This window comes from Heptranchias perlo, chromosome 10 (genome assembly GCF_035084215.1).
Source record: "Heptranchias perlo isolate sHepPer1 chromosome 10, sHepPer1.hap1, whole genome shotgun sequence".
NCBI classification, from domain to species: domain Eukaryota; kingdom Metazoa; phylum Chordata; class Chondrichthyes; order Hexanchiformes; family Hexanchidae; genus Heptranchias; species Heptranchias perlo.
In genome coordinates, this window is record NC_090334.1 from 26675114 (window position 1) to 26692384 (window position 17271).

The 17271-nt window shown below is 43.6% G+C and overlaps 1 protein-coding gene across 1 annotated transcript in view; it reads left to right on the plus strand.

Moving 5' to 3' along the window:
• The first annotated feature begins 212 nt into the window (after nt 1-212).
• fmn1 (formin 1) overlaps nt 213-17271 on the plus strand; it is a 449066-nt gene continuing 432007 nt past the window's right edge. Inside the window, exon 1 of the mRNA XM_067991364.1 lies at nt 213-2205. Within this exon, the coding sequence (XP_067847465.1) occupies nt 213-2205 (1993 nt within the window). The remainder of the gene's footprint in view (nt 2206-17271) is intronic.

A 17271-nucleotide genomic window follows, 5' to 3' on the forward strand; every position in this document is an offset into this window, starting at 1 on the left:
AACCTAAAAGGTTTTGGCAGCATCAAGAGATAATGGTGATTACTGCAGTAAAAATATTTTATTAAATTCTTTTGCAGGATCATGACATAGTGAAGATGAAAATAAAGTCTCCAGTGGAGCCTAATTATCACATGATTTTGTCTTAGTCAGACTTTTCAAACTCTGACCACTTAAATTAAGTGTGTAAGTCGTTGGATGATGCATTGCATATAATGGAAGGTACTCGTACCACCCAACAGTTACATAAACGTATCAAAGAACTCTGCTTCATCAGCTTCTATTGCCCTGGGGGAGAAGCCAGATGGACTCCGTACAACTGCTGTACTTCGCTAGATGGCTCCATGAAATGTTTTCCAGAGTACAATCAAGCAAAGGAGGAGTCAGGGACTGGAAAACAGAAAAGCTTGTACTGTAACAACACTACATACATTCAGAAGCAAACTGCCACAACTAACACTGTTAAGGAACTGTGTGCTGTGTCTCTATGCTCTATTGAAAAACAACCCATATTTGCTGATGCGTTTACTATAAGACCAGCTTATAGTCTAATTTTGAACATGGGAAATCAAGATGGAAAAGTTCAAGATATCCAAGAGGCTGAAAATAAGCATAGTGAGCGGGAAGAAGATTATGGTGCATTGGATCTACAACATTCGATGTCAGTGACTTCTGAACGTAAGAAAAGTGATGCTAAAATTAAAAAGCTGAAAAAGCTTGGCAGAAGAAGAGAAAGCACTGAGGAGTCTTCACGTAAAAATGTAAAAAATAAATCATTTGCGGGATCAGAACCTTCTATTATAAGTGCTAAAGAAATATCACTGCTGAGTGACAGGAAGATGTGCACAAAAAGCACTGTAAGCAATTCTCCTAATTCAGTTAATTATAGTAAAAGCAAAAGTCTCCAGCCAGCCATGGTTGGTATTGACTTGCTGTCGGAAACAAAAGGGGCTAAGTCAGAGCTCCCAAGGGACAATTTGGATTTTCAGGATGATGCAAGGACATTTGGGTTAGATACTGACATCTGCAGCTTTTTGTCAGAGTATGACAATGAATTTGTTGCTGAAGATTTAGTGACCAATAGCAACAGCTTATTGGATGATCTACACGACACGATCAAACTCCTGCAACAGCAGAATGGTAACTTCTTGCAAGAAAAACTGACAACTGAGAATTTACCTGACCAGACCAACACCCCAATATCCGTGACAAATTTACCTTCAGAGTACAACGCTCATCACTCTGGAGATGGGTTAACAAATGAGAACATGGTAGTCACAGTGGTTGCCAAAATACAAGATGCAGGCGTGGTTGTGCAAAAAGTTGTTCAGGCTATTTCAAAGCCTGAAGAAAGCAAAAATTATGTTTCTTTTGCAGATGAATCAATGAAATGTTGTATTGAGGAACAAAATATTTCCACAGTGATTACTGAAATGCAGAGTGAAACTGTGACCAGCTGTAATGTTGTCACAGTACCTGTGACGGGCATGGAATGTGAAAATACTGAGATGTGTGAAAGGAAGATACATAGCAGCAGAAAAGTACTTGAACCTGCCGAGGAAAAAGTACAAAACAATGCAGAATCACAGACCTTCAGTGGATATATCAACAAGAACCTGGTAAATGTTGTTGAGACTGAGCAATTTCATGAAACTGGTGAATGGCATAGAGTGGAAATGAGCAAGGCGAATGCAAGTGGAACTAATCTGACTTGTGACAAAAATTTATTAAGGGAAGATACACCAGAAATAAAAGAAAAAATGTTTCTAAAGTCACTTCAATCTGTTGATGGAGTTTCCTTGGGTGATAATCTTAAGGGAGTCAACAAAAGTGATTCTTTATCTTTACTAACTGCTGTTAGTGATACTTTTAACAATCCATGTCCTGCTAGCAATACGTATCATCACGTGTCTCCTGATCCATCCTCTTTGACCTCAGGAATACCTAGTCCTCAGCTCCATCACCAGATTCTCCCACTACCTGAATTAGAAACAGAACATAAAACTATACATGTGGACTGTTTAAGGCCATATACGTCCATTCATACCTACACCACATCTAAAGAAATAGAAGTGGAACATAATTTGAAAGAAGGAAATAGTGGTATTTCAAACAGCTTGCAACAAAATCTCAGCTACACGAATGGAAAGATTGAGCAACAAGACTGCAAGGAGCAAGGTGCACTATCTGATTACCTGCCATTACAAGGTTAGTTAAAACAATATTTTTAATTAATGTTGTAATTACTTCAGTTCAGCTATTAAACAATTGCATTTTTTTTGTAATCTCTTTATTTCATGCAGCTAAGAAAAGTTAAAACTAGTTTGTCAGAGAAAATTTTTGAGGGGAATATTAGAAAAGTGTTCTGGTCACAAGGTTTAAAATTTAATTCAATAATTTTATAATCATCATTGACAATCTGTAGGTTGCATAACTATTGTTTGGATGAATCTAATGAAATATTTTGTTTGTAATACTTAAAAGTCTATGCATGGATTCAGTGCAGATTTCTGCACTCCTGTACTAATTCACCTGGATCTGGGGAATAGTGAGGGGGTAAAATAGTTGCATAAGGTCCGGCATGGAAGAGTGATGGTGCTGAGTTTCTGTTGGGGCCTTGGGTGGGCGTATGTTCTGCCACCATGTATAAGGCTTATGATGCTGGAGGAGTTCTCCAGCTGGATTACCACAGTTTCAGCCTCTTTTGTGGCTAATCATCTGGGCACTGGGGAGAAATTGGCATCTAGGCCCTTGTTGGTGTGGAAGTGGGGTCTTCATGCCAGGGGCATGGTCTGGAAGATGGTGGAATTGACTCTTCCAATTTTTTTTTAGATCAGCCCTCTTTCAAAAGAGCCTGATCACATGCAGAACTGCACCCTTCAGTGCCATCCCTGGCAGCCCCACCCCAATCAGCTGCTTGGGGGCACGTCTTATTCTCCCCCCGCACCCCCTTCCCCCACCAAAAGTGGGCATGCCCAAGATGCACTCATACTGATGTGATAGGTAAAATAGATGATTCTGCCCTGACCCCGGATACTACAATGGGATCCTGTGAACATCCCTGTCCTCAATAATGGTGGAGTCCAGCACGTGAGTGCAAAAGACAAGGCTGAAGCGTTTGCAACCATCTTCAGCCTGAAGTGCGGAGTGGATGATCCATCTCGGCCTCCTCCCGATATCCCCATCATCACAGAATCCAGTCTTCAGCCAATTCGATTCACTCCACGTGATATCAAGAAACGGCAGAGTGCACAGGATACAGCAAAGGCTATGGGCCCCGACAACATCCCGGCTGTAGTGCTGAAGCCTTCTGCTCCAGAACTAGCTGCGCCTCTAGCCAAGCTGTTCCAGTACAGCTATAACACTGGCATCTACCCGACAATGTGGAAAATTGCCCAGGTATGTCCCGTTCACAAAAAGCAGGACAAATCCAATCCGGCCAATTACCGCCCCATCAGTCTACTCTCAATCATCAGCAAAGTGATGGAAGGTGTCATCGACAGTGCTATCAAGTGGCACTTACTCACCAATAACCTGCTCACCGATGCTCAGTTTGGGTTCCGCCAGGACCACTCGGCTCCAGACCTCCTTACAGCCTTGGTCCAAACGTGGACAAAAGAGTTGATTTCCAGAGGTGAGGTGAGAGTGACTGCCCTTGACATCAAGACAGCATTTGATCGAGTGTGGCACCAAGGAGCCCTAGTAAAATTGAAGTCAATGGGAATCGGGGAAAACTCTGCAGTGGCTGGAGTCATACCTAGCACAAAGGAAGATGGTTGTGGTTGTTGGGGGCCAATCATCTCAGCCCCAGGACATTGCTGCAGGAGTTCCTCAGGGCAATGTCTTCGGCCCAACCATCTTCAGCTGCTTCATCAATGACCTTCCCTCCATCATAAGGTCAGAAATGGGGATGTTCACTGATGATTGCACAGTGTTCAGTTCCATTCGCAACCCCTCAAATAATGAAGCAGTCCGAGCCCGCATGCAGCAAGACCTGGACAACATCCAGGCTTGGGCTGATAAGTAGCAAGTAACATTCGTGCCAGACAAGTGCCAGGCAATGTCCATCTCCAACAAGAGAGAGTCTAACCACCTCCCCTTGACATTCAATGGCATTACCATCACCGAATTCCCCACCATCAACATCCTGGGGGTCACCATTGACCAGAAACTTAACTGGACCAGCCACATAAATACTATGGCTACAAGAGCAGGTCAGAGGCTGGGTATTCTGCGGCGAGTGACTTACCTCCTGACTCCCCAAAGCCTTTCCACCATCCACAAGGCACAAGTCAGGAGTGTGATGGAATACTCTCCACTTGCCTGGATGAGTGCAGCTCCAACAATGCTCAAGAAGCTTGGCACCATCCAGGACAAAGCAGCCCGCTTGATTGGCACCCCATCCACCACCCTAAACATTCACTCCCTTCACCATCGGTGCACAGTGGCTGCAGTGTGTACCATCCACAGGATGCACTGCAGTAACTCGCCAAGGCTTCTTCGACAGCACCTCCCGAACCCGCGACCTCTACCACCTAGAAGGACAAGAGCAGCAGGTACATGGGAACACCACCACCTGCACGTTCCCCTCCAAGTCACACACCATCCAGACTTGGAAATATATTGCCGTTCCTTCATTGTCGCTGGGTCAAAATCCTGGAACTCCGTTCCTAACAGCACTGTGGGAGAACCTAAACAATATGGACTGCAGCGGTTCAAGGAGGCGGCTCACCACCACCTTCTCGAGGGCATTTAGGGATGGGCAATAAATGCCGGCCTCGCCAGCGACGCTCACATCCCATGAACGAATAATAAAAAAAAAATCAGGAGGGGAAATCAGCTGTCAGTGCAGAGGGTCCAAGGGTTTTTGGGCCCTTTGTTTTTGTAGCTGCATTACCCTAAAATTTTAATGTGTTAAGCATACTGGAGCAACTATTGGGAGTGTTGGCATCAGTGAAATACACATGATTCAGTGGGATGAATGTCTTGTGATAAGTTCTTGCATCTCATTTAAATTTTTGCACGAGGAAAACTTCACATACTGAAACAAAGCTCCCTTTGATAGTTATAGATTGGAAAAAACTGGAGACGTCTGTGATTTGACACCATGTTTGTACTGAGACATTGGCTGGTACAACTGTCTTTACTGGTGTCAATATTTTAACTGAAATAAGCTTTTGTATAGTATCAAATATTTGCTTTCCACCTTTGCCTTTTTAAGGCAGCATTTTTTCAGCTTATCTATCCCCAGGAAATCAAACCTTGGTAACATATATATAATTGGAATGACTTCACAGCAAGAAATGCCTTGACAGGGTACTGTTCTGTCATTATTTAACAACACGTGATTTGTAGGTCAAAAACAATCAGTGATGGGCATCCAAGTGAAGCAAATTGGGATAAAAAGAATGAGGTAGATTAGTACCTCATGCTGATTACATATTAACTAGTTCACGTACAATGAGGGTGTAAAGAGTTCCACTGGAGGTTAATTCTTGGCTTTGTAGTGTTAATTTACTTCAGAGCATTTATAATTTCCTTAATTTTGCAACATTTTTTTCCTGCTGGCGATACATCAATTCTATAGCAATATCTCAGACATTGAATATGTGGTGTATGAATTACGTACGGTATATCATGCATATGAAAAGAATTGTGGTTTAAAATTTTTGGTCAGACCTCGGATGCTGGCAATGTATTTTATAAAGAGGAAAACTTACATAATAGATAAGAGATTGAAAGTGAAAGACTAAAGAATTGTAAAAGGATTTAAAATGCCCAAAATAATTAAGCACCAAAGTTGATATTATTATCTAGGATGAATAGAAACTGAAAGAGGCTGGGAGTAAGGTAACAAAAGCAGGGAGGAATAGAGAACTAGTAACAGTCTAATCCAGAACCCAAAGGAAAAGAATAGGGTTGAGGCAAATGGTTTTGACAAAATGTGAAAGGAAATAGATCAGTGTTTAGGAGCAACTGGTATTGTGAAAGGCTTGTAGACACAGAATATAGTCTGTAGATCACTTTGTGTTCTCCCAATCACTGAAAAACAGTTGGTTGTGCTGACGAGAGGACACTCTGTGAGATTAGACCTTGAGCCCAAGTTGAAATGAGACATATTGATCACTTCCTTGAAGAGTTGAATTCATGGTCATCATCGGCATGAACTGACAGCTCAAACTGATGCATCTATAAATTTGGTAACAGGATATGTAGATGCTTTTTCAAAAAAAAACATCTTGACGTGATGGATGAAACATCTTGTTTGAACTTTGCTGCCTGTTATCTGATTATTTATTTATTTTTAAAAAATTTTTAGAGGTGCACTGAAATCACCACAACACTGAAATTTGTTGTGGTACCTTCAATAATTTAAACATTTTGATTATTGCTTTTTGATGGCCATAGGAGTTTTTACAGTTTAAAACGGCACATTGAATAAAATGCAATGGAATTTTCTTTTCAGTTCCCTGTACTTTTTTTTCCCCTCTCAAACTAATCATGAAGCAGAATGACATAATCGTATTGTAGATTGCATGGAACACACCAAAGATTATTATTTTTCAAATGTTAAATGAGAATTTTTGTTTTTAAATGGCTGAAAACATTTAGTACAGGAGAACTAAAATCAGAAATGATAATGGGAGTAGGCTGAAAATCCATCAAATTATATCCATATTCTGTGCCTCTAAATAGTAGGTCATAGGTTCCTGATCTTGGTTGGGAAATGTAGATGGTGGAGGCATGCCAAAAGAAGAGGGGGAAAATCAGAGGGTGAGTCACCTTGGAATGTCTTTTCACACTCCCAGCAATCATTGCAATAGCATTGTTGACAGATGCCTGGCTGAGGAATACTGCATGACATGAATCAAAATGAGGAGAAAAATATTTCTTTTCTCTTTGAAAGGTACACATGCAAAACAAAAGTAGAATGGCCAAAGACATGTGAATATCATAGAATTATACAGCACATAAGGAGGCCATTCAGCTCATCGTGCCTGTGCCAGCTCTTTGAAAGAGCTATCCAATTAGTCCCACTCCCCTGCTCTTTCCCTATAGCCCTAAAAAATGTTCCTTTTCAAATATATATCCAATTTCCTTTTAAAAGTTACTATTGAACCTGGCTCGACCATCTTTTTAGGCCAGATCATCATAACGTACTGTGTAAGAAAAATTGTCCTCCTCACTGTTATGGTAGCTATTCTGAGGGAAACCCTTTTTTGGGAACTGATTGATTTCCAATTGAAAGGTTCCATGTGGTTGAAAAAGCTTTGGTTAGCCTAATCATAAAATTGGGATTTGTCTTTAAAGCACCAGAATTTCTAATAATTGACAGCAATAATAGCCATTCACAGCATGCCATAACTTCCAGTTTGAAAATCCACATTAGGGTTGTCAACCCTCCCGGATTCTCTGGGAGTCTTGTGGAATCAATGATTGATCTTCTCGGCGCTACTGCTGGCAACATGGGAGAAAATGCAAAAGTAGAGTTTGCAATTTGCGAGCGTGGGATGTTTGTTTCCTTCTTTCTTTCCTTCTCACTTTCTTTCTCTTTCTCTCTCTCCTTGCCTGTCTGTCTCTCTGTCTGTCTCTCTGTCTGTCTCTCTGTCTGTCTCCCGTTATCTGTCTCTCTCTCCTTATCTGTCTCTGTCTGCCTGTCTCTTTTTTAAAAATTTGTTCATGGGATGTGGGCTTCGCTGGCAAGGCCAGCATTTATTGCCCATCCCTAATTGCCCTTGAGAAGGGGGTGGTGAGCCGCCACCTTGAACCGCTGCAGTCCGTGTGGTGAAGGTACTCCTACAGTGCTATTAGGAAGGGAATTCCAGGATTTTGACCCAGCGACGATGAAGGAACGGCGATATATTTCCAAGTCGGGATGGTGTGTGACTTGGTGGGGAACGAGCAGGTGGTGGTGTTCCCATGTGCCTGCTGCTCTTGTCCTTCTAGGTGGTAGAGGTCGCGGGTTTGGGAGTTGCTGTCGAAGAAGCCTTGGCGAGTTACTACAGTGCATCCTGTGGATGGTACACACTGCAGCCACAGTGCGCCGGTGGTGAAGGGAGTGAATGTTTAGGGTGGTGGATGGGGTGCCAATCAAGCTGGCTGCTTTGTCCGGGATGGTGTCGAGCTTCTTGAGTGTTGTTGGAGCTGCACTCATCCAGGCAAGTGGAGAGTATTCCATCACACTCCTGACTTATGCCTTGTAGATGGTGGCAAGACTTTGGGGAGTCAGGAGGTGAGTCACTCACTGCAGAATACCCATCCTCTGACCTGCTGTTGTAGCCACAGTATTTATGTGGCTGGTTCAGTTAAGTTTCTGGTCAATGGTGACCCCCAGGATGTTGATGGTGGGGGATTTGGTGATGGTAATGCCATTGAATGTCAAGGGGAGGTGGTTAGACTCTCTCTTGTTGGAGATGGACATTGCCTGGCACTTGTCTGGCGCGAATGTTACTTGCCACTTATCAGCCCAAGCCTGGATGTTATCCAGGTTTTGCTGCATGCGGGCTCGGACTGCTTCATTATTTGAGGGGTTGCGAATGGAACTGAACACTGCAATCATCAGCAAACATCCCCATTTCTGACCTTATGATGGAGGGAAGGTCATTGATGAAGCAGCTGAAGATGGTTGGGCCGAGGACACTGCCCTGAGGAACTCCTGCATCAATGTCCTGGGATTGAGATGACTGGCCTCCAACAACCACTACCATCTTCCTTTGTGCTATGTATGACTCCAGCCACTGGAGAGTTTTCCCCCTGATTCCCATTGACTTCAATTTTACTAGGGCTCCTTGGTGCCACACTCGGTCAAATGCTGCCTTGATGTCAAGGGCAGTTACTCTTACCTCACCTCTGGAATTCAGCTCTTTTGTCCATGTTTGGACCAAGGCTGTAATGAGGTCTGGAGCCGAGTGGTCCTGGCGGAACCCAAACTGAGCCTCGGTGAGCAGGTTATTGGTGAGTAAGTGCCGCTTGATAACACTGTCGACGACACCTTCCATCACTTTGCTGACGATTGAGAGTAGACTGATGGGGCGGTAATTGGCCGGATTGGATTTGTCCTGCTTTTTGTGGACATGACATACCTGGGCAATTTTCCACATTGTTGGGAGATGCCAGTGTTGTGGCTGTACTGAAACAGCTTGGCTAGAGGCGCAGCTAGTTCTGGAGCACAAGTCTTCAGCACTACAGCCGGGATGTTGTCAGGGCCGACAGCCTTTGTCTTTGCACTCGGCCGTTTCTGTCTCTGTCTGTCTGTCTGTCTCTCTCCTCTGTCTGTCTGTCTGTCTCTCTCTCTCTCTCTCTCTCTCTCTCTCTCCTTGTCTGTCTCTGCTGCTTTCACAAAATCATTGAAAAATTGCTTTAAGCAGTTGAATTATTTTGTCATGTGCTGGCTCGAATGCTCTGTTGTAAATCTGGAATTTTCAATTACTGAGATTACCTTCAACTGTGGTGGATTTTCAGATATAGATAGTAAACTTTAAATTCTTTACATTTTTTTTTAAAATGGCTAATTTTATTTTTACAAGTAACGGGGCAGAAATTGCACAGAAAAGAACGGAGAGCTCAACAGCGCTCACCATTGTTAGTGGCAAAATGGAGGAGCAAGTTCCGTTGTTCACACATGCATAGTGAAAGGCGGAAATCCGGAACTCGATCCTCGTGACTTAAATTAAGAATTTTTTTTACTTTTCCCTCCCGTCTCTTTTTTATTTACTTTGATTATTTCTTACCCTTTCTTTTCACTGTCTATAACTGTTTATTTTACAATGATTCTAATGTTCATTTCCTGCTTTTCACGTTCCAAGCCTGCAGAACAGTTTTGCTGCTTGTCAAAAATGCTGCAATCTGATTGGACGAGGGGAGAGAGTAATCCTCTTGCTTCTCCCAGGGTCCCAGCTACGTTGGGCTCTTCTCCGCTTCCTATTCGTGGAAGTGCCCAAAGTAAGTTTGTTAATTTAAAACCATGGGGCGGCGGTAACAGTTACTTCTCTGCTCTGAGCAATTTCTGCCCCAATATGTTTTTGAGAATATTCTATCTGTTAGAGAGGTCAAAGTCCGTGGTTTAAAATCCTTTTTTAGATCAATGGGGATAACAGCCAGTTCAAGCAGCTTATTGCTCTTGCCCGAACAAAGCACTATGTCGCTTATTTAAGTAATGCATCTGATGCCCTTGGTGGAAGTTTTGCACAGGAACAATAAATTCTCATATATATTCCTTACTTATAACTGACTGATTGGAAGGAAATTATGTCACAGCAACAAAGGTACACTAAGTGAACATAAAGAATAATGAACACCTCAAAAAATCGCAATAATTAAACTGAGTAGAAAAGCATAATATATTAGAAGTAAACAATTGCCATGAGGTTTACTTCCCTTCCAAGTATACACTTATGTAAAATGTATAATTCTACATGGCAAATGAAATGTGTGCATAACAAGAACACTTGTACATCTCACTGCTTAAAGTAATTCCCATTGTAAATATTTAAGTATTCTGTTGGTCATGTTTTGACGTTTTAATGCAGAAAGAAAAAGGAATATCAATGCAGAAAAGTGACAGAGAAACCTTGGGGGAAAAATTGGTTAGGGGTCCATTCTGGGCAATGTTAGCACGATGCGCCAACACCCCACACCCGATGGACCCTGGGCAGACAAGACGCAAGTTTGGTTCCAAGGGAGACTTACCTGCAATCGATGTTCCTTTCCAGGCCTTGCACATGGAATGAATGCAATTTGCACTTTCCACCACCAGAGGGAGCTCCATCTCTTAAAAGGAAGATGTTTTTTAGAAATCTCTTAAAGGGAGCTTGTACCTGTTATTTGCTGAAAATAACAGTCTACTGTCTGCAGGGAGTCTGAACAGAGATCAGACATCGCACACATAAAACACAGATTCAGATCCCATCCCTATGTTTACGCACTGATGAGTTATGTTAAAACATTGAATAAAGGTTGCGCGTTATTAAATCCCAAGAGGCCCTCCAGACATATACTCAAAAGACAGTGGGAGGCAGCGGGGGACGAAGTCAATGCCAGGCGCACAGCATCATGAACATGGATGCAGTGCAGGAAGATGTTCAATGCTTTGACATGAGTGGGCAAGGTGAGTGAGGTCAACTGTCAAGTGGCGTCTCCTACCAACTGCACCATGCACTACACCCCCCATCACCCACATACCAATAAGCTCTTTCCACCAGTACTCAACTCTTACAATCAGATGCTTCCTCTCACCCTTACACGTTACCACTGTTTCAAGCTGCCCACCCACAACTCACAGGCCACACACACTGGCAGCTATTCAACCATGACCGGCACATCACCCAGGCACGCGCCTCGCTTTCTTGCAGGAGAAGGTGGCGCATATCAGGAGGCAGCAAGTGGCAGCGGCATTTAGCCCCTCGAGCCTGTTCCACCATTCAGTGTGATCATGGTGGACCTGTGACCTAACTCCATATACTCGCCTCAGTCCCATATGGCTTAATACCCTCGGTTCACAGAAATCTGTCAATCTCAGATTTAACATTCACAAGTGAGCTAGCATCAACTGCCGTCTCTAGAATTGCGTTCCAAATGTCTCCCATCCTTTGCATGTAGAAGCATTTCTTAACTTCACTCCTGCAGGTCCCATCTCTAAATGTCAGGTTATGTCCCCACGTCCTAGTATTGAAGTCTAGGAGACCTCCAAAAACGGTTCCAAATGTCTCGGCAGCCAGAGGCAATAATCCAGCCACTAACCTGTAGATCTTACATGGTCCCTTTAAATAGTGCTGGTGGGGGGTCCTCCAGGCACTCTAAGACGCGTTCAGATGGTCGGGGTTAAGACTGTGCGTTGAGTTGAGCGTTAAGTCCCAAAATTGTGTCTATCACTTTAAATCAGCATTGCACACTGAAGCCATTTTCTCCCTACTTTACATGATTCCAGCGCTTGGGAATTATCTGCGCTTGGGCTAGCACCTATACCAAAATGACGACTGGCGCACTAAGATTTAATTTCATTTTCGTTTCCATTTGGCACAGAAATCACTGTTGAGTTTAATAGGCGCTACATTGGACCATGTAGCGCCAAAACAACGGGCGCTACACGGTCCAATTTAGTGCCTATTAAACTCAACAGTGATTTCTGTGCCAAATGGAAACAAAAATGAAATTAAATCTTAGTGCTTTGCATGAACAATGTTAATTTCATATCATGAACATGATTCCTTCTGTGCCTGAGAGGAAGGTGCCATTTTAAAAAAGAAAAGTAGTTTTAAAAGTAAAGACTATGGCCCTGAAATGCCTGGGAGCTCCTCCACTGGGTGCAAGTGCAGAAGAGCTTAACCTCCATCTGTCCTTGTCCAAAGCCATTCATCCCATCCAAAATCCCAGGGATGGGGTCATTTGCATAACTGGGGCCGGCATATTGCGCCTGCAACGGTGCTTTGGTGACGCCCACCCCAATGTCCCTGAGGTGCCACAGGCTCTCCTAGGCAAAGGGAAATTGGCCAAGAAAGCCTTTGTCCCTGCAGACTAAGATAATTGATTCTCCCTGCGAGTCATTAACTTAGTTTAGTAAAGGTTTGGGGCCTCAATGGGATTCATGGCATCTCTAAACTGACATGAGGACTGAAACCTACTGAGGGTATAATGGACAGAATTCATGGAGAAGCCCAGGAGCTCCCCCAGACACACCTGCTTGAAATTATAAATATAAATACTGTGGCTACAAGAGCAGGTCAGAAGCTGGGTATTCTGCAGCGAGTGACTTACCTCCTGACTCCCCAAAGCCTTTCCACCATCTACAAGGCATAAGTCAGGAGTGTGATGGAATACTCTCCACTTGCCTGGATGAGTGCAGCTTCAACAACACTCAAGAAGCTCGACACCTTCCAGGACAAAGCAGCCCGCTTGATTGGCACCCCATCCACCACCCTAAACATTCACTCCCTTCACCACCGGCGCACAGTGGCTGCAGTGTGTACCATCCACAGGATGCACTGCAGCAACTCGCCAAGGCTTCTTCGACAGCACCTTCCAAACCCGTGATCTCTACCACCTAGAAGGACAAGAGCAGCAGGCACATGGGAACAACACCACCTGCACGTTCCCCTCCAAGTCACACACCATCCCGACTTCGAAATGTATCGCCGTTCCTTCGTCGCTGGGTCAAAATCCTGGAACTCCCTACCGAACAGCACTGTGGGAGAACCTTCACCACACGGACTGCAGCGGTTCAAGGCGGCGGCTCACCACCACCTTCTCAAGGGCAATTAGGGATGGGCAATAAATGCTGGCCTTGCCAGCGACGCCCACATCCCATGAACGAATAATAAAAAAAAATGGCAGGAGATCTGACCATGGCTTCCACCCCACCAGAATTTCAAGGGGCCTATAAATCCCAATGGAATCAAGCTCCATCCCAAATTCTTGATTTCCCTCGGATGAAATCTTGCTTTTTGCCTTCTCCAATCCTGGGAATTTCGGGCCCTATATTTATTTGATATTATGACTGTTGTCGGCAATTAAAAATAAACTGATTGGGTAACTGGACTAGACATTGCCTTTCACTTCTGGGGCCTGAATCCATCCCAAGGGTCTGAAAGTTTCTTATCTGCTGGCTGTAGGAATCAAAGGAAGGTTACAACATGGAAGGAGGCCATTCGGCCCAACGAATCCATGCCAGTTCTATGTAAAAGCAATCCAGCTGGTTCCACTCCCCCACCCTATCTCCGTAGCACTGCAGATTTTTTCCTTTCAAGTACTTATCCAGTTCCCTTTTGAAGGCCATGATTGACTCTGCCTCCACCACCCCCTTGGGCAGTGCATTCCAGATCCTAACCACTCGCTGTATAAAAAAGTTTTTCCTCATGTCACTTTTGGTCCTTTTACCAATCACCTTAAATCTACGTCATAGAATCATAGAAAGTTACGGCACAGAAGGCGGCCATTCGGCCCATCATGTCCGTGCCAGCCGAGAAAGAGCTATCCAGTTTAATCCCACTTTCTAGCACTTGGTCCGTAGCCCTGTAGATTACGGCACTTTAAGTGCACATCCAAGTAGTTTTTAAATGAGTTGAGGGTTTCTGCCTCGACCACCTTCAGGCAGTGAGTTCTAGAACCCCACCACCGTCTGGGTGAAAACATTTCTCCTCCGTTCCCCTGTAATCCTTCTACCAAATACTTTGAATCTATGCCCCCTGATCACTGACCCCTCTGCTATGGAAAATAGGTCCTCCCTTTCCAATCTATCTAGTTCCACCATAATTTTATACACCTCAATTAAATCTCCCTTAAGCCTCCTTTGTTCCAAAGAAAAAAACACCAGTCTATCCAATCTTTTCTTATAGCTAAAATTCTCCAGCCCTGGCAACATCCTCGTAAATCTCCTCTGTATTCTCTCTGGTGCAATCACATCTTTCCTGTAATGAGGTGACCAGAACTGTACGCAGTACTCAAGCTGTGGCCTAACAAATGTTTTATACAGTTCTAGCATTACCTCCCTGTTCTTGTATTCTGTGCCTCAGCTAATAAAAGAAAGTATCCCGTATGCCTTTTTAACCACCTTATCCACCTGTCCTGCCACCTTCAGGGATCTGTGGACATGCACTCCAAGGTGCCTTTGTTCCTCTACACCTCTCAGTATCCTCCCATTTGTTGTGTAATCCCTTGCCTTCTTTGCCCTCCCCAAATGTATTAGAATCTTAGAATCAATGAAAGGTTACAGCACGGAAGGAGGCCATTCGGCCCTTTGAGTCCGCGCCGGCTCTGTGCAAGAGCAATCTAGTCGTGCTCCCCCGCCCTTTCCCTATAGCCCTGCAATTTTTTTCCTTCCAGGTACTTATCCAGTTCCCCTTTGAAGGCCATGATTGAATCTTCCTCCACCACTCCCTCAGCAGCGCATTCCAGATTCTAACTAGTTGCTGTGTGAGAAAGTTTTTCCTCATGTCCTCTGTTTTTTTTGCCAATCACCTTAAATCTATATCCTCTTGTTCTTGATTCTTCCGCCAATGGGAACAGTTTCTCTCTATCTACTCTGTCTAGACCCTTCATGATTTTGAACACTTCGATCAAATTTCCTCGCAACCTTCTCTGTTCCATGGAGAACAATCCCAGCTTCTCCAGTCCATCCAATGTAACTAAAGCCTCTCATCCCTGGAATCATTTTAGTAAGTCTCTTCTGCACCCTCTCTAAGGCCTTCACATCTTTCCTAAAGTACGGTGCCCAGAACTGGACACAATACTCCAGTTGTGGCTGAACCAGTGTTTCATAAAGGTTCATCATGACTTCCATATTTTTGTACTCTATTCCTCTATTTATAAAGCCCAGGATCCTGTATGCTATTTTAACCGCTTTCTCAACCTGGCCTGCCACCTTCAACAATTTGTGCACACATACCCCCAGATCTCTCTGTTCCTATCCCCCTTTTAGAGTTGTGCCCTCTAGTTTATATTGCCTCTTCTCATTCTTCCTACTGAAATGTATCACTTCGCATTTTTCAGTGTTAAATTTCATCTGCCACATGTCTGCCCGTGCCACCAGCCTGTCTATATCCTCCTGAAGTCTATCACTAACTTCCTGACTGATTACTACCCTTCCAAGTTTTGTGTCATCTGCAAATTTTGAAATTGTGCCCTGTCCATGTCGTTAATATATTATCAAGAAAAGCAGTAGCCCCAGCACAGACCCCTGGGGAACACCACTGTACACCTCCCTCCAGTCCGAAAAACAACCATTCACCACTACTCTGTTTCCTGTCCCTTGGCCAATTCTATATCCATGTTGCTAGTGCCCCCTTTATTCCATGGGCCGCAATCTTGATGATCAGCCTACTGTGCTCTACCGAGTTACATATTCTACGAGTATGTAAAAAGAAAAAGACTAGTGAAGACAAATTTAGGTCCCTTACAGTCAGAAATGGGAGACTCTATAATGGGGAACAAGGAAATGGCAGAGCAATTAAACAAATACTTTGGTTCTGTCTTCATGGAAGAGGACACAAATAACTTCCCAGAAATGCTAGGGAACTAAGGGACTAGTGAGAAGGAGAAATTAAAGGAAATTAGTATTATTAAGAAAATAGTGCTGGAGAAATTAATGGGACTGAAAGCCGATAAATCCCTAGGGCCTGATAATCTACATCCCAGAGTACTAAAAGAGGAAGCGATGGAAATAGTGGATGCATTAGTTGTCATCTTCCAAAATTCTATAGATTATGGAACAGTTCCTGCAGATTGGAGGGTGGTAAATGCAACCCCACTATTTAAAAAAGGAGGGAGAGAGCAGGAAACTGCAGACCGGTTAGCCTAACATCAGTAGTAGGGAAAATGCTAGAATCTATTATAAAGGATGTGATAACAGGACACTTAGAAAATATCAACGGGATTAGACAAAGTCAACATGGATTTATGAAAGGGAAATCGTGTTTGGATTTTTTTGAGGATGTAACAGGTAGAATAGATAAGGGAGAACCAGTGGATGTAGTTTATTTGGATTTTCAGAAGGCTTTTGATAAAGTCCCACATAAGAGGTTAGTGTGCAAAATTAAAGCACATGGGATTGGCGGTAATATCCTGGCATGGATTGAAAATTGGTTAACAGACAGAAAACAGTAGGAATAAATGGGTCTTTTTTGGGGTTGCAGGTGGTGACTAATGGGGTACCATAGGGATCAGTGCTTGGGCCCCAGCTATTCACAATATATATCAATGATTTGGATGAGGGAACCAAATGTATTATTTCCAAGTTTGCTGATGACACAAAACTAGGTGGGATTGTGAGTTGTGAGGAGGATGCAAAGATGCTTCAAGGCGATTTAGACAAGTTGAGCGAGTGGGCAAATACATGGCAGATGCAGTATAATGTGGATAAATGTGAAGTTATCCACTTCAGAAGGAAAAACAGAAAGGCAGAATATTATTTAAATGGTGATAGATTGGGAAAAGTTGATGTACAAAGGGACCTGGGTGTCCTTGTACACCAGTCACTGAAAGCAAACATGCAGGTGTAGCAAGCAGTTAGGAAGGCAAATGGTATGCTGGCCTTCATTGCCAGAGGATTTGAGTACAGGAGCAAGGATGTCTTACTGCAGTTATACAGGGCCTTGGTGAGACCACACCTGGAATATCGTGTGCAGTTTTGGTCTCCTTACCTAAGAAAGGATATACTTGCCATAGAGGGAGTGCAGAGAAGGTTCATCAGACTGATTCTTGGGATGGCAAAACTGTTGTATGAGGAGAGATTGGGTTGACTCGGCCTGTATTCACTCGAGTTTAGAAGAAAGAGAGGGGATC